This window comes from Salvia miltiorrhiza, chromosome 4 (genome assembly GCF_028751815.1).
Source record: "Salvia miltiorrhiza cultivar Shanhuang (shh) chromosome 4, IMPLAD_Smil_shh, whole genome shotgun sequence".
In the NCBI taxonomy this organism is placed as follows: Eukaryota; Viridiplantae; Streptophyta; class Magnoliopsida; order Lamiales; family Lamiaceae; genus Salvia; species Salvia miltiorrhiza.
The window spans coordinates 10,423,277-10,444,774 of record NC_080390.1 but is presented as its reverse complement, the minus strand read 5'-3'; the positions used below and the strand labels follow the sequence as shown (position 1 = coordinate 10,444,774).

Sequence of the window (21,498 nt, the reverse complement as noted above, 5' to 3'; positions counted from 1 at the left end):
TTTGTGAGACATAGAAAGTATATTGGTAAGTCCCTTCCCTCTGATTAATATATCGAGATTCAGGTTGTATTCAGGAATTAAGTTCGAGGGGGGGCTGAAATTGTACGGGGGTTCGGGGGCGGTAGCCCCCGAGAAAAATTTTTTTTGGGCATTCTGTATATTTAAGGTATTTTTTTCATTAAAATACGAGCATAATACTAAGAATAACGAACAATATTTTCATAGATTATATAGTTTCAATATATCACAAAACATTTTTTGGACATTCCGTATATTTAAGACATTTTTTATTAAAAGGCAAGCATAATAATAATAATAACAAACAACATGTTCATAGATTATATATTTTCTATATATTACAAATTAGTTTCAATACATTATAATTTTTTTTAGCATTTCATACATATTAGGCATTTTTTATTAAAAGACAAGTATAATAGTAATAATAACAAACAATATTTCATAGATTATATAGTTTTAAATAACAGAATTATCCTTAAATTAAGTATATATATGAGAGAATATAATAACCAAGTACTCTTTTATAAAACAAAATTATTTTATACTAGGTATAAACATAGATCTATATATATTTTAAAATAAAATAAATAAATAAATAAACTCAAAATTTGGGAGGGGGCTCTAGCCCCCGCTAGCCCCCTGGCTCCGTCCCTGGTTGTATTATTTAATTAATAAATTTATCATAAAAATACAGAAAAAACTCTTTTTCACTCGAAAGATTAATAAGATTAGCCTAAGATGAAGATGTAATAATGTCATCCGTCCTTAGAGTGAAAAAAGAGGAAGAATAAAAACAAATTTGGTGAATCATGAAACCAACACCTAATCTAAAAAGCAATAATCGAGACAGGATTTACGTGGTTCGGCCATCAAGACCTACATCCACGGGTGTTTTCGAGTTCTTCCACTATGCTTGGAGATAATTACATTTTACAAGTGTGTTGTTCTCAAATAAACCATGATCCCCTAATGTTAATGCTAAACCTTCTATTTATAGATGTGAGAGTGAGCCCTAAAGGCCTTAGGCCCATGAAATCTAATAATTGGATTTAGGCTCTTTAATGCCTTAATACACTTAACTTTAGTCTTGATTTGACCCATCTGCGCTGTCCTTCGTTGCCCGTGTTGAGTAGTTCCCTTGAGCTGCGCAGGCGGGTCTGTGCTGGCAAGTAGCTTGGGTAGTCTGCGCTGCCCAGTCCCTTCGTCTGCGCTGCCAAGTCCCTTCGTTGCTGTCTTTGATAACTCTGGCAGGGCAGGCAGCTCTGCTCTGGCGAGGCGGGTTGAGCTCTGCTCTGGCAGGGCGGTTAGCTCTGCTCTGGCTCCTCGACAGAGCTGAGGTCTGCTCTGGTATTGCTAAGCACAGCGCTGATGAGTATTACAGTCCTCATCAGCTACTCCCCTCTAGTCTGGTTGAACCGTGTCTTCTTCGTGTTCAACCAGTGGTGTGTGATATAGAGTCAGCGCTGTGCTGCTCTCCCGAGTAGGGTCCAAGTGTTTTTTAGCCCTGCAGCCCTGTAACTTATCCCAAATCGAATACTTGTAAGTTTGTAAAATAATCAATGATAGAATGTTACATCCCTGCCAATTTGTCAACATAAAAATATCCCAACCCTGTCAAAATATTTAGAATAACAACAATAATAACAAGAACAAAGAAACTCCCTTTCTAACGTGCTCATTGAGCCACTTTTTGACTTTTATCCTTGTGCTCGCGCTAAGGCAGCTCTGGGAGCTTTGCGCTTAGGCAGCTCTAAATATTTGGCTATTACAGCCGTGTCAACGAACAACCCCTTTCCCTTAGATTTTGAATTTTTTATCCCTAAAAAATAGGATATAAGAGGTGACGGGGGTATACACCCCCTACTCTCCCCCCAGTGTCGTGCGCGTACTTTAGAAGTCAAGCACGATTGTTGAAGACTTGGAAGAGCTGAGAATGCACCCGAGTAGGGCTGAAAAGCTGGTGCCGAGGAGTTACCCGGGAGAGCGGTTGAGTTGCCACTTAAGGCTCATCCCCTGTCTAACTTTCGCGGCTTACGATATTTCTGCGCACAGCATAGACATTGAGGCCTGCGCTGCCCTGAAGGCCAAAGTTTTGCAATTAATGCCCCTGAGTTTTGCAATTAATGCCCCTGAATTTTGCAATTAATGCCTTAGTTTTACAATTAATGCCCCTGAATTTTACAATTAATGCCTTAGTTTTGCAATTAATGCCCCTGAGTTTGCAATTAATGCCCCTGAATTTTGCGATTAATGCCCCTGAATTTTGCAATTAATGCCTTAGTTTTGCAATTAATGCCCCTGAGTTTGCAATTAATGCCATAGTTAAGATAACTTAGACGATCTGCGTCGAAGGTGACTTAGGTAATCTGTGGTAGCTTAGATGAGACAATCACCCTAACTGCGTTGAGATAATAGCAATGGCTGCGCTAATACAATCGTACTGACTGCACTGGTTAATCGCACTGGCTGCGCTGAGATAGCCGCACTGGCTGCGCTGAGATAATCGCACTGGCTGCGCTGAGACAATCGCATTGATTGTGTTGAGATAATCACATTGACAGCGCTGAGACAATTTATGCAATCTGCGTTGCAGATGACTTAGATGAAGATGACTGCACAGGCTGAGATGACTGAGATAGTTACGCTGATAATTTGAGCACTGATTGTACTGAGATAACTGAGATAGTTAGATGGCTGCGCAGGCTGAGATAACCTGTCCTGACTGCGCTAAGAAAGCTCAGATAAATTCTGAAGCTTACAGTTCTGGATCGTGGCTAAGTTAACATTTAAGGTTTTAATATCCGCTACGCGGCTGAGTTGCCGTTAAGGCTCAAATATTCTGCTAAGTTATTCGAGAAAATACATATGGTGACATATAACTGAAATAACTGAGATGACTGCGCCGGCTGAGATAACCTGCCCTGACTGCGCTGAGAAAGCTCAGATAAATTCTGAAGCTTACAGTTCCGGATCGTGACTAAGTTACCATTTAAGGTTTTAATATCCGCTACGTGGCTGAGTTGCCGTTAAGGCTCAAATATCCTGCTAAGTTTTTCGAGAAAATACCCATGGTGGCATATACTCCACTCCCCCCTTAGTAACATGTGCATGATTCGACTAAATATGTTATGTGTATGCTTGTGCTTGGTGTCCTTACTTGTGATGCTAGTGGCAGCGCTGTTATGACTATGGTCCCAAAGTATGTTATTCAAATTATATTCCAAGCCCTAGCACATATGCAGAAGGTGTGCAGCTTCCAAGACATAATTATTATTGCATAAATCCCAGCATAGATAATATAAGTCATGCATATGCCCCAAAGCTAAGATATAACATTTTCCAAATCCCAATCATGCTTTCATGCTTCTATGAAATAACTAATATCATGTAATGACAAGTTTTAGTTCTGCGAAGTACCTGGACCACCACTAGTTAGTGGTTTAGCTTTTCATGTTATGATATTTTTCCTCTTTGCTCGAATAAAGTAAACAATCATCGCGGGGAAAGACCCGAAAATGGCTGGAAATCCATAGCGTGAAAAGACCCAAACGCGGATGGATCTTGTTGCTCGAGTCTCCCTCATCCCGAGAATAATTGCAGCGCCGAAAGTCCCGTTATACCAAGCAATCTCAAGTTCGGCTATTGTGTGTCAAATTCCCATTAATAAAGGCAAGGCGGTGGCATCCTGTTCTCAAATAGTCCCATAAATATTTCAGCTGTCGGGCTTGAATACATGGTCAACTTCATGACCCTCGTTCCCACATAGTGTGTTCATCATATTTATTCAAATGTTTTCCTGAAATATGTTTATCCTGCGCTGTAAGAATTCTTATGCCAAGATATTAGTAAAATATGAGAGCCCCTGGGAAAAAGCTGTAACTCACCCTCCACTATAAAATTATTGCAATGAGATAATTCCAACATTAATTTTATAGCAAACTTTTCTTGAAGTTGTAGAGAATATCTAAGAGCCGCATGACACGCATTCTAATAACTTGAAGTACCACATAATATTTTGTTAGCCTATTAATAGTAGACATGTACAATTCAATTACCCCTTGGATTCAACTAAGAAAAACAAATCATAATTTTCAAGAATACCCATAAATTGGCCAAGTAACCAACCCCCTATTGGGCCCCAATATATCTAATATGGAATGTGTGAGCACCTTGTATATACTACTTGGGAAATGTGCAATTTCATCAAATTTTGCTTATGTAATATGTTGCTACGCATATCCCCCCAAAGTATTCCATGTTATTAGAATTAGACAAGATATAGAAATAAAATGATATAAAGCTTTGAGTTCAAATGCGAGTTTCCCTCGCTCAAAGTAGTTACGTTGCCCTTTTTGTGTAACTTTGAATCTGTGCTTCCTTCCACTCAAAGTAGATGCGCTGCCCTCGAAGATTACGCCCTGCGCTGCTCTCTTGACACTCTAACTTTCCTTGAAGACCACCGCCCTACTGCCCTCTTGATGCTCCATGCCAAAATAAACATATGGCCAGCTTTGGAGAACAAAGATTGGTGAATCCCAAACAATGGTTAGAGAAAGTGCATCCCAGCTATAAGTCATGTCGCCTCAAGATTGGTATCCCTTATTTTCTTGTAACCAGGAATTCACGGAGTTGTATCTTCAACATCAACTTTATCATTTGTTGTTCAACATTAGCGGTGCAGTTCTGCGTGCAATTCTGCCCATAGAGGCTGAATCAATGCTGGGAGACTGGAGTGATTGGTCCGTTCCCAATGGCCCTGAACTCACAAAATTGGAGTGCTTATGAAATCATAAGACAAAATCAAAGCGAAATCAGTCCCAAAATCGTAGCAAAACCACAATAAATTCGAATCTATTTTAAGAGCCAAATCATAACGAAATCAGTCCCAACATCAGTCCCCAGCTTAGAGAAATCACTATGAAATCAAAGCAAGATTATATCAAGATTAGACCTGAATTTAGAGAGAAACTATAATGAAATTAGCCCTGCATTTGCAAACAGTTCCCCTAGCATTTTTAACAAAGTTTGAAACATGCTCCACGAATTCAAAAACAATTAAAGCCATATGCTATCCAGTTTTTCTGAGTATGAAGAAATCCCCAAATTAGTAGAGATTAACGTATTTTATCCCCTAAATGATAGATCCAGCTCAACCTTAGATTAAAAACCCATATTTCAATCAAACTAGCTCACATACAATAAGCATGAAGTAACTAAAAACAAACTTTGTGGGAAACACCACAATCCACCCGGCTACAACCATAATTTTTGAAAAGCCCTCGATAAATCTTCGGTAATAACCTGCTAATCCCAGAAAACTGCGTATTTCGTGCGGCGTAGTTGGTGATCTCCATTCTTGTACAACCTGCACTTTTGCTGGATCTACTTCAATTCCTCTTGCAGAAACGATATGGCCCAGAAAATTGACTTCCTTAAGCCAGAACTCGCATTTGCCAAACTTGGCGTAAAGTTTCTCAGCTCGCAATTTCTCTAACACGATCCTTAGATGTTCTTCATGTTCCTGTTTACTTCTCGAGTAAATCAAAATATCATCGATGAAGACTACTACGAACTTATCTAAGTATTCGTGGAAAACTCGGTTCATGAGATCCATGAACACAGCAGGGGCATTCATTAGTCCAAAAGGCATCACTATAAACTCATAGTGTCCGTATCTTGTACGAAATGCCGTTTTCGGAATATCCTCTGATCGTATCTTCAATTGATGGTATCACGATCTTAAATCAATCTTCGAAAAAGTGTTCGCTCCCTGTAGTTGGCCGAACAGGTCATCAATCCGGGGTAACGGATACTTGTTCTTCAGCGTCACCTTATTCAGCTCATGATAATCGATGCATAACCTCAAGCTGCCATCTTTTTTTCTTAACAAAAAGAACTGGTGCTCCCCACGGGAAAACACTGGGTCGAATGAAACCCATGTCCAATAATTCTTGCAGTTGCAGCTTCAACTCCTGTAACTCTGCCGGTGCCATTCTATAAGGTGCTTTTGATATCGGTGCGGCTCCGTGCTCAAGATCGATCGTAAACTTGAGTTGTCGATCGGGTGGTAATCCTGGCAAAGCTTCAGGAAAAACGTCTTGGTACTCCCGCACGACTGACACGTCGTCTATGTTTGCCTTGGATTCCTCATTTTGATTTAAGTATACAACGTAAGCAGTTGTATCATTCCTCTCCAAAAGCTTTTTGGCTCGTAGCGCTGAGATGATTGGCGTCTTTTTCCATTTTCTCTCAATGCCAATAAAAGAAGTAGACTCTTGGCCGGGAGGTTGAAATGATATTCGTCTCTCCTTGCATTTTATCGTCGCATGGTTTTCCTCTAACCAATCCATTCCCAATATAATGTCCAAATGCCACATAGGCATTACCCTCAGGTTTCTAGCCTTAAGCTTGATTGATCCTAACTCAAAATCTAAGTTAGGACACACATGTGAAACCGTAATAGTTCTGCCTATGGGAGTGGTTACCCTTAGATGTTGTGGAGCAGGTTCTATGTTCAGTTCCAACGTATCCACACACGGAATGGAGATAAAAGAATGCGATGCTCCAGTATCGAACAATATTACTATAGGTACTCCTTTTAATTCACTCATACCTGCTAAATTTCCTTGATTCCCATCCTTCGCTTTCTGATCGATAGCAAACACTCTCTGGTGATGTCGCTGAGTTGCCTGCGGGGCTAGTGGTCGTCTTCCCGCCTGATGTGGTCGGTAAGCTTGTTGTTGGCGCGGTGGCGGCGGTAACGGTAAATGTCCCTCCATAGCCCTAAGCTGTGGCTGGAATTGATTTGGTCGCCCTCCGCCTCCACGTTGCTGACGATTGGGACAATGATTTGAATAATGTCCAGCCCTTCCAAAGGTATAACAGTTGTTTGTTCCGATCTTGCATTCTCCCAGATGTAGCTTGTTACATTTCGGACAAGGTGGTATCCCTCGAGGTCCGTATGGTGTTGCTGGGGCTACCGGAGGTCCAGCATAAGGTCGTTTGTCTCTGTTTTGAAATTATGGTGGTGCATTCTGATGCTGCCACGGCTTTTTAAATTCTTGACTTCGGTCTTCCCATTTCCTCTTACCTTTCTGTCCCTGTCCCGAAAAAGGTTGATTTCCCCTTTGAGGGTTCGGATTCGACTGGGGTACAGAAGTTTGACTCGTCTTTTCTGGCTGCATTGCCAGTTCCATATCCAGTGCTCGATTTAATGCTTCAGCATATGTTAGCGCACTCTGACTCGCCAAGACAACTCGTATCTCTTGCTTTAGTCCAGGGTAAAACAGCTCTGACATCTTCTCGTCCGTATCCACTCGATATGGTGCATATCGAGCCAAATCACAAAATAGACGATCGTACTCAGTTACTGTCTTGTTTCCTTGCCTTAGATTTACAAATTCCGTCTCCTTCTTCTTCCGATAACTTCGCGGTACATATTTTTCACACAAAGCCGTCTTAAATTGCTCCCAAGTTAGAGCAGCCATCTGTTCTGGGGTCATGGTTTTCTGTTTCGCTTCCCACCAAAAATCTGCTGGCCCCTTAAGCTTATATGACATACACATAAGACGCTCGGGATCATCACATCGAAGAAATCTAAAGATTTGGTCCATGTTTCTTATCCATTCTTCAGTTTCAGCAGGATCTCCAGACCCGTTGAAGGTAGGTGGATTTTGCCTCAAAAAGAGTTCTTCTATCCTTCTTTCTGGCTGTGGATGAGGTGGTGGTGGCGTAGGCTCTCTTTGTTCTTCCTCTTCCTCTTCTTGATTTCTATATCTCATTCTCGGCGGCATTCTTAAAAAGAAAACATACGTCAGCTCCTAAAACTAGTTCTTATAACTCATAAATCTTAGGATTCTTACTCAACATCATACTACTTCTATAACATTACATCTCTTAGTTAAAATCTCTATTCATATTTAAGATCATAATATGGAAGCATAAAACAAAACTCTTAATTATAAAAGACCCTCGGGTCATCATCATATATGTATAGGAAAATTGCCTCTTACGAGGACTTTTACAAAAATGGGGTATATACAGCAAAAAGTCCCCTAATACCTACTATGACGCTCTATCAAAACGGTCGTCATACGTACTAGGCATCTATATATGTCAGATACTGATATACACACTATGATATGCATCTCTAACTATATACATCTATCTACATATAAGCATCAAAATCCCAGCATCATGTGTAGCTACTCTCACTCAGATCCATCCAGTCCCACCGAAAGCATCTCCGGATACTCTACTTTCTGCATCACCTACTGTCATATCCTCATTGGGCTCGGTCTCCTCATCCTCACCAGGCTCGGTCTCCTCATCCTCACCAGGCTCGATCTCCTCATCATCACCTCTATCAGTCAAGTGGTTTCCCCTGTCTTCGTCATCCTCTGTCTCATCTTCAACATCTGTGTCCGCCATCGGACCGAAAATAGGTGGCTCTGAATAGGCTCCCAAACATCGGCTCTATCAACAGTGGTCCGACGCCGTAGTGGTCGGGTCCGTCCATACCCAACAGTCATCTATGGTATCTCCTCGTCTGGGTCCTTGTTATCACTATCAATCTGAATCGGACGAGACGGTCCTTCCTATGCATCTCGGGATGGCGGGTATAGAATAGGATGCATATAAAGCTGGAACTCAAGTGTGCTGGGTTCAGGTAGAGGAGCAACCCTCGGGTAAGGGTCAAAAGGCACATACTCGGTCCAAGGCATCGTAGGTGGAATAGGTGGTATAATCTCCGAAGGAGGTAGTGATAACGGCTCAATCACTGGGGTCGGCTCCCAGGGTGGCAGATCAGCACTGGGAAATGGTATCAGTGTCAAGTAATGAAATGGATCAAAGTCCATGAATGACGATCTAGTCTGAGGAATACCCGATTCAAGAACAACGGAATCAGGGATAATGGGCTCAAATGCAACAGCCTCATCAGGCACAACTGGCTCCGGAACATACGGAACCTCATCAGCTGGGGGTGCGGGTATGATCGGAAAAAGATCTGTCGGAGGAGGGGGTGCATCATATGGTGGTGGTGGGGGCTCATCAAATACAAAGTAGCGGTGACTAATCATCGCTACAAAACCCCTAAAATCTGTACTCACGAAACGTCCAAACTCAGCCCTAACGATATACCGCGGCACTAGTGAAGCCGCCCAATCCTGCCATTCAGGTGGTAACTGTGGAATCAAAATTGTGATAACCTCTGCTTCGTCAATCCCATATGCGGTAGTCTCCATCCATCGGTTGTGGTAGTGAGCTAAAAATTCTCCGAGTGTTTCTCATTCTTGGGGCCTATAATCTCTGAACCATCGGCGCATCATCTCTCTTAAATGTCGCTGCATCCTGAAATAACATTATAACTTCTATTACATCAAGGGGCCGTTTGATTTGCAGTTTATGATTGATTAGGATTAAAATTATCTTGAGAAATTAGTGTGGATTAGTGTGGATTTATATTATTTTATGGGTGTTTGATATCATGGCTACTTAATCCTATATTATGTTTGATATCCATAGGATTATGTTGGATTATATTATCTAATACCAAAACTATCCTCACATAATTTTAAAAATATCATGTATGTCCACCATTACTTGGGCATTTGCATCGATATGCGTGAGGAAGGGTAGCAGAATTTTTATCCAACTTCTCAGTATTAAATTTATCCGAGGGGGGTGGGCGGATTATTAGTATGGGTTAATCCCACAAAATAGCATGGAGAAGTAGGATTAAGTAGGAGTTGACCATATTAACTGCACATGATATCAAACATCACACTAATCTGTATTAATTTAATTTATCCTACCTATAAACCCATATCAAACAGGCCCCAAGGATATAGAACTTACTTGATACATCTCGAACAATGACATACTCAATCTCGTTTGGTACGGTGGTGCATTGGCTATTCTAGCCTCAATATTTCTCCATTTATTCCAAAACCACTGGCTCACATCATATTCCATCACCTCAAGCAGTTCCATCGATCAAAACATTACATATCTCGTTAGTACATCAAAATCAACATTCAACATCAAAACAGTACAAAAATAATAACTATTACCTCGATAAGCCGGAGGAGATGGAGCGCTGAGGTGTTGTTTCAGACTTACTTTAAATCTTACTCTCACTATAGCCTAAGAATTCAAGGTAGGCTAGATTCAATCTCAAGAACTTGGTCTCATGAATAAATGAGATCAAGAAGATTTACTCAACTCAAGAATAGTTGAAATCAAACATTTGACTCAATCGAGGAGTTTTTAACTCAATTAAAGAGTTTGTACTCAATCAAGAATGAAACTCAGAGCAGACGACCTGCTCTGATACCACTCTGTCGCAGCCCGACATCTAGCCAGTGATAGCGTAGATTGGGTATCGATACGACTAATAAAATGATAAGGTAAAACAAGTGAAACTAGATGACTCATTAAGCGGAAGCTACTAATAACTAATGCTAAAACAAATAAAATATCATCAACCTTAATAGAAATATTGTCGGCTTTATAAAACCAAAGGCATCAGGATTCTAGTCAACAAAAACAAAGGGAGTATAGCTAAATATTTACAATGATTCATATCGTTCAGGGTAGCACAGCAAAACGTGATCAGACTATATGTATGAAGACATATAGTTGAGAGTGACAATCCTAATTAAGTTCAAAGGACATAGTCTTCAACTATTCACACTACCGTATAGGAGCAGAATACGGTACTCAAAAGTCATATGAAACAACAAACCCTCCAGCAGCCCTCCAATCTCTCTCCTTGCTCATCCTGCGCATTTAGAAATACATGCAGGGCTGAGTATACAATGCTCAGTGGACATAAGCCGAAAAATAAACAATCTCGCTCTTAGAGCTATAGATTGAACTTGCCACAGTTTTAAGCAAATCACAGAGGTTTTAGTATGAATAAACCTGTGAAAGCTAAATTTCAAACATAAGCATCATAAATATCAAATGAACGATTGCAAAATCAAAATACTCAACATGTAAGTACCACATCTACAATTCATCATCAAAGGTACCGAGAAGTAGGCCTCCCTCTCAAGTACCGTGACTGGCCGACCCGATAGACGGCTCACAGTCACCTCTGTGCACAAATCCCGCTTGAGGCGGGACCGAATTCGTCCCATCAGTAGAGGGTATCAAACAAGCTCATCATTGAAATAATTTGGCAAGTCAAAGGTGGAAATCATAAATCATCTCAAAACATTTATCAAGTCATATCATCATCGTTATTTTGAAAGCTCATATAATAAATATATCAAAATAATGCCCACCTGGAAATTCTAGCTTTGGTTCTCGTATTTTGGCGTGACCTCAATTGCTTCCTCGACTCGTATCTTCAGATATCATCATCATTGGCGTAGACGGTTCATGTAATAAAATAAACGTCGATCAGACAAAACCTCACTAGGTTCACTATTCTCATCTTAGTACTAGTCTTCGTTTCTCATCGGTTCCTTGTAACTAATCACTCTTATAATAATACTTCCTAAATATTCATCGTTTCCACTCTCAACTCATCACCAAATTTTTAAGTCTAATCTGTCCATTAAGGAACAAACTCCTAAATACTCAAACCCAGATAACATCTATCAATCACATACTAAAATTATGGTATTATAACACATTCTTGGTAAATCACATAATACTATATGACACCATTATGTGATTAAAATATCTCAATAAAAACCCAATTCAGTTAAGTAGATTAAACTCGGAAAAAGTTTTATGTCTATATATATATATATATATATATATATATATATATATAAATATATATATACTCCATTAGCATTTCTTTTTTACGAATTAATACGGTGTATAGTTATCGCTATTAACACATGAACTTATAATAAATCAAAAGTAGGTGTGTTGTGAAAGACCATACTTGACCTCATACCCTCTGTTTTAACTTCTAGGAATAAACTGTTTCACCTCGGAACTCTCCTGGGTTTGGGACTCATACCATTTGAAACCTCTTGAAGTATAGTTTCATTTAAAAAAAAGTAGGTCGCAAAACTATAAGTGGTTCAGGAGATATGACCATTTTCCTACAGCCTACCGTGTTCGGCAGTTTTGTGCAACTGTAAGTTTTGATTTTTGAAAAATAGTAGATCTTGTCAAAATTACTTGAAATTTTATAGGTAGCTAACTAACATGTTCATCTTGTTCCTATAAAAAGTTGGAAACCAAATCTCAGGGAATACTACTGAAAAGGGTGACTCTAGTATCTGTTTCCTCCAAACTTTCGGTAGAAAGTTGCAGTTGGTGATTAATATTTTAACAGGGTATCAAACGATGTCCAAATGACTTAAAATTTTACATGAACATTCCTAACACTTATACATACTTACCAAAAAATGTTCAAGATTTTTGGGTATCATTAACCCCGTCGAATTACATCAAGTCAGTAGCTTTGTTTTTTTTTAAGCTAGTCATATTAACTCATCAATTAGTCAATCTTAAACATATAGCCAAGCATACTCTATTTCTCATCAAACCAATTCATCATAATCTTTATCAATCATCTCTAATCATCATTTTAATCCATCAACTATCATACCTACAATCTCATAGGCTCATTTTCATACTCAAATCCTCACTTTCTTCATGAACTTCAAATTTCCAAACATCACACAAACTATCACCTTCAAATCCATATACCAAAATAAATCCATGCTTTTCATGCAAATAACATCTTAATAGCATGTATACACTCTCCACTTAAGATTAGAATGATGACAAAATTTTAGAAGACTTCCAACCCTAATTATTTTCGAAAATAATGTAAAAAAGATAAGGTGATGTTTTCATGCTTTGATCCTCCATTTACATGTTTATCAAGCTTAAATATAAGTAGATTCATGTGTTTAGAAGCGTACTCTATGATTTTTGAAGAGCAAAGTATAGCTCCTCCTTCTTGAAACCAAGCTTTCAATCACGATCTAGCTTTTGATTTATGGAGATAAAGATGTTTTGTGCTTGATTTTAGAGCTTTCTATGGTGTCGAAATGATCTATGGAGCTTTAGTTATATCCAACAATGGTGGTTGATGAAGAAAAGTTGATTCACGACATTGGGAGTCTGCTTCTCTGGGCGATGAAGGTGCAGACTAGCAAACAGGTTGAAAATCTTTGGCGAATTGGTGTTATGTCCACGATTTGGAGCATCTGGAATATTCGTAACAGAGTTGTGTTTGATGAGTCTTCTGTCTCTGAGAGGGCTCTTTCGATCCAGATCAAATCTTTTATTTTGGAAACTTCACACTTATGTTCGGGTGAGATGGCTAACTCTGTTGAGGACTTTCTGATTCTTCATGGTCTTGGGGTGCCAAGCAGACCTCGTCGCCCGACCTCTTATGTTTATGTTTTCTGGATTCCGCCTCCGACTCCTTGGCGCAAAATCAATATTGATGGCTCGGTTCATGGCTCCCCTCCTCTGATTCACGCTGGTGGAGTTATCAGAGATTCTTCTAGCGTTCTGGGTTGTTTTCATTTCTCTGCTGGACGTGGTTGGGCTTTTGAGGCAGAGCTGCTCGCCCTCATCATTGCTTTGGAGCAATCTGTCAATCATGGTTGGAGACATGTTTGGATCGAGACTGACTGCGCTTATTTGGTGGATCTTTTCAGTTCTCGGTCAAACACGGTTCCTTGGAGGTTCTTCAGTCGCTGGCGTAAGGTTCTCTCTTCCCTTGCTGGTTTTCATTTTATTATCACTCACATCTACAGGGAAGGGAACCGGGTTGCAGAATGTTTGGCTTCTTCTGTAGCGGAGGAAGGCTATTGGAATTTTACGATCCCGGATATCCTACAGTTGGTGAAGGATGACAGGCGGCAACTTCCTTACATTCGGGTTGTCACTTGAGCTTGGTCTCCTTGGGGCACTGGTTTGTGTTTGTTTTGGTTGTTGATCTGGTTCTTTTGGTCCTGCTGTCCGGGTGTTGGGAAGGTTTCCAAAGTTTGGGTAGTCACACTTGGCGGTCCTTGCTTGTCGTGATTTGTCCGGTAGATGCTAGCAGGAGTGTCTTCACTGCGATAAGCTTAATTTCTTCTCTGGTTTTGGAGTTTGCTGCTGGTCTCTGCTCCTCTGATGGATCCCTCATTATGAGCATGGGAAACCGCGCGGGAAAACTTGGGTTACCACCAATGGTTTCATCCCGTGATTATGACCTTAAAAGCACGTGCTTAATAAGTTTGAGAATTGATTATAAAAGTAATTGCTTTAGGAGATTCACTGCTAGCGGAGAACTGGGTCTGATCGTCTTGTTTGGTCTTCTCGCTGTGACGTCCCTTGCTTTTGTTCTTCCCTTCATCTGTGATGGTTGGATCGTCTTGTTTGGCCAGTTTGTCTTGTTGTTTGCTTTGGTGTTTCCTGGGGCCACGGTTGTCTTTTGCACAGGTGACCAGAGCAGGGAGGATTCATAATGCGTTCGGTGGGAATCCTGTGCTGATTGCTCGGCTTAGTCCGGCCAGTGCAGATCTCTCTAGATGGCCTAAGCTGTCCCCTCGGGTTTTGTTGTTGGCTCTTTTGTGCTTGAGTTGTGTTTCTTCCGGCTTAGGGGGATGACTCGCCGATGGGTTTTGGTTTGGCCGTAATCTGTGGCGGCGGCTTTCCCGTCCCCCTTAACTGTGGTTCTGTTTTTTTTGGTTTTTCGTTAGGTGGTATTGCGCCTTACATTGGTCCCTTGTTGTACTGCTTTTCGTTTCACCAGTTTTGTAACAACTTTTCTTTCTTTCTTTTCAATAAAATTTTCATTACAGCAGATGAAGAAAAGTTGATAGAGAAGAGAGAGGAAAGGGACGTCTGCTATGAGGGATGAAAGAGAAATGAGATGTTTTATTTAACCCCATTTACTTAGCCACCAAGTATTTCAATTAAAACACATGCTTAATTATCCACAAAATATCTTATCCATTAGCTATGTTTATCCACTTGCTTCGACTCCCCTCTCTAAAGTCAGTTCTGCACACTAAACAGTCTTGGTGGCCAGAGCTGCTTCAACTTTGGTTCAGCTCTGGAACCAGAGAAGAGAACAGCTCGATATCAGCTCTGCCACCAGAGCAGAGCACATCTCGACCACCAGAGCAGAGCAGATCTCGATTTCAGCTCTGCCACCAGAGTAGAGCTCGATTTTAGCTCTGCCACCAGAGCAGAGCTCGACTTCAGCTCTGTCACCAGAGCAGAGCAGAGCTTTCAGCTCTGCCATTAGAGCAGAGCTCGGGTTTTCAGCTCTGCCGTTAGAGCAGAGCAGAGCTCAACTTCAGCTCTGCTTCCAGAGCAGAGCTCAGATTTAGCTCTGCTGCCAGAGCAGAGCTCGGATTCAGCTCTGCTGCCAGAGCAGAGCTCGGATTCAGCTCTGCTGCCAGAGCAGAGCTCGGCTCAACTTCAGCTCTGCTTCCAGAGCAGAGCTCGGATTTAGCTCTGCTGCCAGAGCAGAGCTCGGATTCAGCTCTGCTGCCAGAGCAGAGCTCGGCTCAACTTCAGCTCTGCTTCCAGAGCAGAGCTCGGTTTTCAGCTCTGCTACCAGAGCAGAGCTCGGATACGCCAGAGCTCGGCTACGCCAGAGCTGCTACAAACTATCGAAAGAAAAGAAATTTTTAACTTCATCAATGTTCAACCAACATCTCTATACATCCTTATTTTCTCAAAGTATTTCATTCTCTAATTCCATCATCGAAAATATAATAACTCAATCTATTGGGATATCTCATCTCATCATAAGCTTATTTTTATATCTCAGTGCTCTCAAAAATAAATCTCAAAATATTTATAATGAGGAAAAATGCGGGGTGTTACACAAGTAGCTTGGGTAGTCTGCGCCGCCAAGTCCCTTCGTCTGCGCTGCCCAGTCCCTTCGTCTGCGCTGCCAAGTCCCTTCGTTGCTGGTCTCAGGCCTTGCGAAGGCATTCTGGCAGGCTGTTTGGTAACTCTGGCAAGGCAGGCAGCTCTGCTCTGGCGAGGTGGGTTGAGCTCTGCTCTGGCAGGGCGGTTAGCTCTGCTCTGGCTCCTCGGCAGAACTGGGGTCTGCTCTGGTATTGCTAAGCACAACGCTGATGAGTATTACAGTCCTCATCAAAATTATATAGGAAAAGAGATCAAAGTAATGAGAAATTTAAAAGGGTAGACTTTTTTCATCACTTATGATCTCATTCTTCTCGTCTCATTTTTTTTGTTCCGTTTTCATTTTCAAATTGTTCTATTCTTCATGTCTCATTTTCATAAACATTAATAATTAATTTTTAAAAATGAGTAGGTCCTAATTACTTTTAATTTATTTATAGTTTTTTTTTTCAGTTTTTGTGTCAAAAATAAATAAGAGAAGAAAAATGTGAGTAATAAATTTATAGTCAAAGATAATGTATCCTTAATCGTAAACCTTTATATAATGTCAATATTTCCAATAATGTTGGAGAGTTGAAGGGGACAGGTCAAATTTGGTAGGCTATTTGTTTGTCCGAATAGTGCAAAAATCAAAATTGAGAACACAAGGCAGTTATGTTTTTCCCGTTGATTTCTCGATATAGAATTATATACAAAACCATTTATAGATATTACCAATTTTAGAATAAGAAAATAGAAACTCGGTTATAGACTTATGATGATGATATATATTCATGAGACAAAAAAAAGGAAATTATGTACTTAAAATACTTTATACTTTGAAATTAATAAAATAACGAGAGACTTTAATGAGATTTTTTTTTTTTTTACTTGGGGGAGTTGGAGAGGGGAAGGAGTGGGGTTTGAACCGGAGACCTCACTGTTCACAGACAGAAGGTCACAAAAAAAAAAAAAAACACGAGACTTTTATGAGATATAAGACGTGTGAAAATTGTTATTTCTTTGTTATGGCTGTATTTATAGGCGTCGAAAAACAATTTTGATTCTAAAATTTAATAGTTAGGCGTAAATGTAAAATTTAATGCGTTCCAATACAATTTCATTATTCAATTAGTTTCATGGAATGGGGAAGGTGATGTCTCAGTTCCCACCTCACATTAGAATGTGTTTGGTTGATCTTATAAATTTATTCAAAGTATTTAGCAAAAAAAAAATAAATTAAATAACTTATAAATTGTAAAATAAGTTGAACTTAATTAGAAGCTTCTCAAAAAATAATTCAAAACATAATTTTTTCTACTTCATTTTTTTCATAATCTTATAATGCAACAATTATTTTACAAATATTATTCAACTATGACTTATTATTTATAGGGTAAATATCACTTTATATCCCAACGTATTAGCGTTTTAACAAATATGTCACATCGTTTGAATAAGTGCAAAAAAGTACCTAACGTATGAAAATTTTATCATTTTTGTCCCATAAAAATTTTCCATCGACGGAATAGTGACGTGGACGGATGGAAAGGTGACATGGATTTTATGGCCCGAAAAATAACAAAAAAAGAAAAATAAAATTAGGGTAAATATCCTTTATATTCCAACGTATTAGTGTTTTAACGAATATGTCTCATCGTTTGGATAAATGCAAAAAAGTACCCAATATATGAAACTTTATGAATTTTAAGTTTTTTTTTTTTTTTTGAAGTAAAATTTATGAATTTTAAGTTAAGGACTTGAATCATCAAATTTTTGGTCATTTTAAGTCCTTTTGTATATCAATTTTTCGGGTAAAATGACCAAAAATTAATTTGATGATTCAAGTCCTTAACTTAAAATTCATAAATTCTCCTTCAAAAAAAAACTTAAAATTCATACATTTTTCATATGTTGGGTACTTTTTTGCACTTATCCAAACGATGAGATATATTCGTTAAAATGCTAATACGTTGGGATATAAAGTGATATTTACTCTGATTTTATTTTTATTTTATTTTGATTTTTCGGGCCATAAAAGCCATGTCATCGTTCCGTTCGTCCACGTCACTATTCCGTTGACGGAAATATTTTACGGGACAAAAATGATAAAATTTTTATACGTTGGATATTTTTTTGCACTTATCCAAATGATGTGACATATTCGTTAAAACGCTAATATGTTGCATTTATATCATATCTTTTATATTTATCTTAAATTTTTTCTTTCTAGCAAATTTTTTTATATGTATAAAATTCTATTTCTAATTTATTCTTCTAAATTCTATTATATTCAGAGCTGTCTAAAATAAATTTAGTCAAACACCTCTATTTTTGCGGGCTCACATAAAAATTTAGGAACTTTATTTCTCCACGTAATGAAGGTCAAATGAATATTACTTAATTATTTTGATGTTATCATTTCTCTTGATCACGGACGGACACATGTATCCTTCGTATATGGCTAATTATTCGAATTCTTTAGCATAGCTTACATAATGTAAAATACAAGTGGCCGCCACTTACCACCATCGCTGTTTTTCGCTTAGATTTGACAAATTATTTCATCTGCGTTTTTGTATAATATAATTTGCAAACGTTACATAAAAGTATAAGATAAAGAACTTAAATATATATTACATACTCCAATGAAAACCCCTAATTTTAGTGAGATCTAGGGCACGATCTGGTGCGTTTATTTTATCAATCATATGATTGATATTGTATCTGAAGGGTGATTTTTTTTCCCAGGGTTTGAATCCTGGAGAGAGCGGAATATTTTAAATTTTGTTATTTATCAGTAAATACTGCATTGTTCATCAGTATATACGGCCCTGTTCATCAGTATATATGTCTTATTCATTACGAATTTTTAAAATTTTATTTTTCATCAGTATATACATCTTGTTCATTAGATACGCGTTTTGTTCATTATTATTATATGTCTTATTCATTGTACTCATGTTACACGAAAAATAGAGGGTCTCATTGGAGCGCGCCCCTATATATATATATATAGATAGATAGAGAGAGAGAGAGAGAGAGAGAGAGAGGGATAATATAAATATATATGTAATATATACTTATAATAATACATTGATAGATAAAAAAACATGGGTATAAGGGAAAAAATACTTATTATTATCATATTATAAATGCACAGATATTCATAAAATGCGAATAGAATTGATGGATTTTATTATTATAAATGAAATTGACAATTTTTTTGTGAATGAATAAAAAGAAATTGTGATAAATTTTTGGTAGAGCGAGTAGAGAGAGTATAATAGTAATATTCTGGAATGCTAATCTGTGACGCGTGTGACACATTCTATGTTGTTACTTGTTAGTAACACAAAAATTACCGACAAAATTATATTTTTAATTATAATTTATGAATTATGAAGTAGCTACTCCACAAACCTGACCACTATCATACCGGTAGGCAGCCGCAACTCGCAAGCCATGTTTTTTTTTTCAAACATTACTACACCAAAGTTCGCCGGTTTACAAAACCAAGGAAACAAAAGTTGGATTGTTGCAGTTTTCAACTATACCGCCACCAGGTTTATTCTTTCACATGCAGACGCGCGCGTGCCACGACAACGATGGCACGTGACATTGTCCGAGGATTGCACGACGCTTGCCGATGATTGGAACTTGGAAATCTACCCATTTTCTTTTTCTTTCAAAATTTAAAGGATGCTTGAGCGAAGCCTATATAAGCATGACGTGACGCACTGCCCCATTCACTCCCATTTGAAAAGATATATATTCACACCATCAAGATAGAGTTCTCTCAAAGTAGGGAACCATGTGTCTAACTTTTAGAGGCGAAATTTAAAATGCCCCAACTCTTATGTTTTTTTGAAAAATGCCCTCTTTTACTATACAAAGCAATCCATGCTCTAAATGTGTGAACTGTCGAAAATGCCCATAGATTGTGATGGTTGTGCATTGTTTTTCACAAAAGGTCTTACACATCTATGACAAAGTCTTACAAAAGTTGTTAAAGTGTAAGAAAAACATCAATGTCATGAATTAAAGATTGAAATCGGTCAAATAAGTGTTGGAAAAAGTGAAAGACTGAAACAAAAAATAATATTTATTTATTTTTGAATTAAAATCGAAGGTTTTAGAAGTAAATCGTAGGCTAATTAATCAATGGAAAATAAATACTAAAAATTAACACAATCGATATTAGCACTCAAAATACACATTGGAACAAAAAAAAATGTGTCCGACCAGAAAAAAACAAGTGTCCGACCGGACACAAGGTTTCACCGGCCGGACACATTTTTTTTTCGGTCGGACAAATTTTTTTTTTGGTTCCATTGATTAATTAGCCTTCAATTAATGGACATATTTTTTTTTTAAATTGATGATAAACGACAAATATGATGTGAAATAGCCTTGTCAGTAAAGTATTCATGTCAAACACTCTAATTTCATTGAAATTCACGTGAAATGAAGGAATCTTTGTTTATATATGAGATCTAGACGGACACACTCCATTGCAAAGTGAAAAAACACTCAAACTCAATAGAAATTATAATATTTTCCAAGTTGTGAAGCTATTATTTGTGAATTCTCTCATCCGAACGTTTAAAGGTATATCATTTTACGTTTGAAATGTAATTTAAGTTGGTTATTGTTTATTTTCAATGTTTTGGTTGATCCTATATGCTTATGTGAATTATTAGCATATTATAGCATACTTTATGATTTAAAGCTACGTTTGAAGGAAATACATGTGAATTAGAGCACATTCTATCATGTTTTAAAGTATTAATTAGTAATTATTACATATACATATATATTGCTACATAACTCATGCTAATATGCTCTAAAATCATGTGTCCGGCCGGACAAGTGTCCTTCAAAATGTGTCCGGCCGTGTGTCATTATATATTATGTAATACACGGCCGGACACATTTCTTCGGAAACTTACCCGGGCGGACATATGTTTTTCGAGTGTATTAACATGTTATATGTTGTATTTTTTATATTTTATTCTCTTTACATCATATATGTTGCTCCTATATGCCCTCACGTTTCTATTACCTCACTCAATGGATGGAGAGCCAGAAATCAGTCGTTCAGCATGCATGCAGATGAAAGGCCCGCAGCTGACAGCGTCCTGCTGCTGAAACTAATCCTCCGGTGGAGCAAACACCGCCGCCATAATTGGCCACTTCTCCTTTGCCACTGTCGAATCAATGGATGTGTGGTCTAGCCACATCGACAACTGAAGGACACGCGACAACAATATCAGAATAGGCAGTAGTTCACCAAATCGAGCACTTTGATGTTGAGCGGTAAGATTGTGGAATACTTCTTCATCTCCTGACGGATCCATGAATTTGCCAAAGAACTTCTTCATTTCCTAACGGATCGTCTTCTTCACCCATTTACGGTCCACCTCACCCTCAGTGGGACTGGATACAGGCCGAGATCCGCTCGACAATGAAGAAGTATGCGGCGCTGGGCGCTTTTCCAGATCTACTGAATGACGAGCCGGCTCGTGGGGTCGAGCATCCCTTACAATGTTGAATTTGTATACTGAAAGCAAGAACATTTTATGCTTGTATACAATGATTCATGTGTTCACTGTTTTATCTCCTATCTATTTGTGTTCA

The 21,498-nt window shown here is 38.6% G+C and overlaps 1 protein-coding gene across 1 annotated transcript; it reads right to left on the bottom strand.

Moving 5' to 3' along the window:
• Nucleotides 1-7,040: 7,040 nt before the first annotated feature.
• On the bottom strand, nt 7,041-7,814 carry LOC131022979 (uncharacterized). Its single transcript, XM_057952518.1, has one exon. The coding sequence runs from the start codon at nt 7,812-7,814 to the stop codon at nt 7,041-7,043; it is 774 nt and encodes a 257-aa protein (XP_057808501.1).
• Between the last annotated feature and the right edge of the window lie 13,684 nt (nt 7,815-21,498).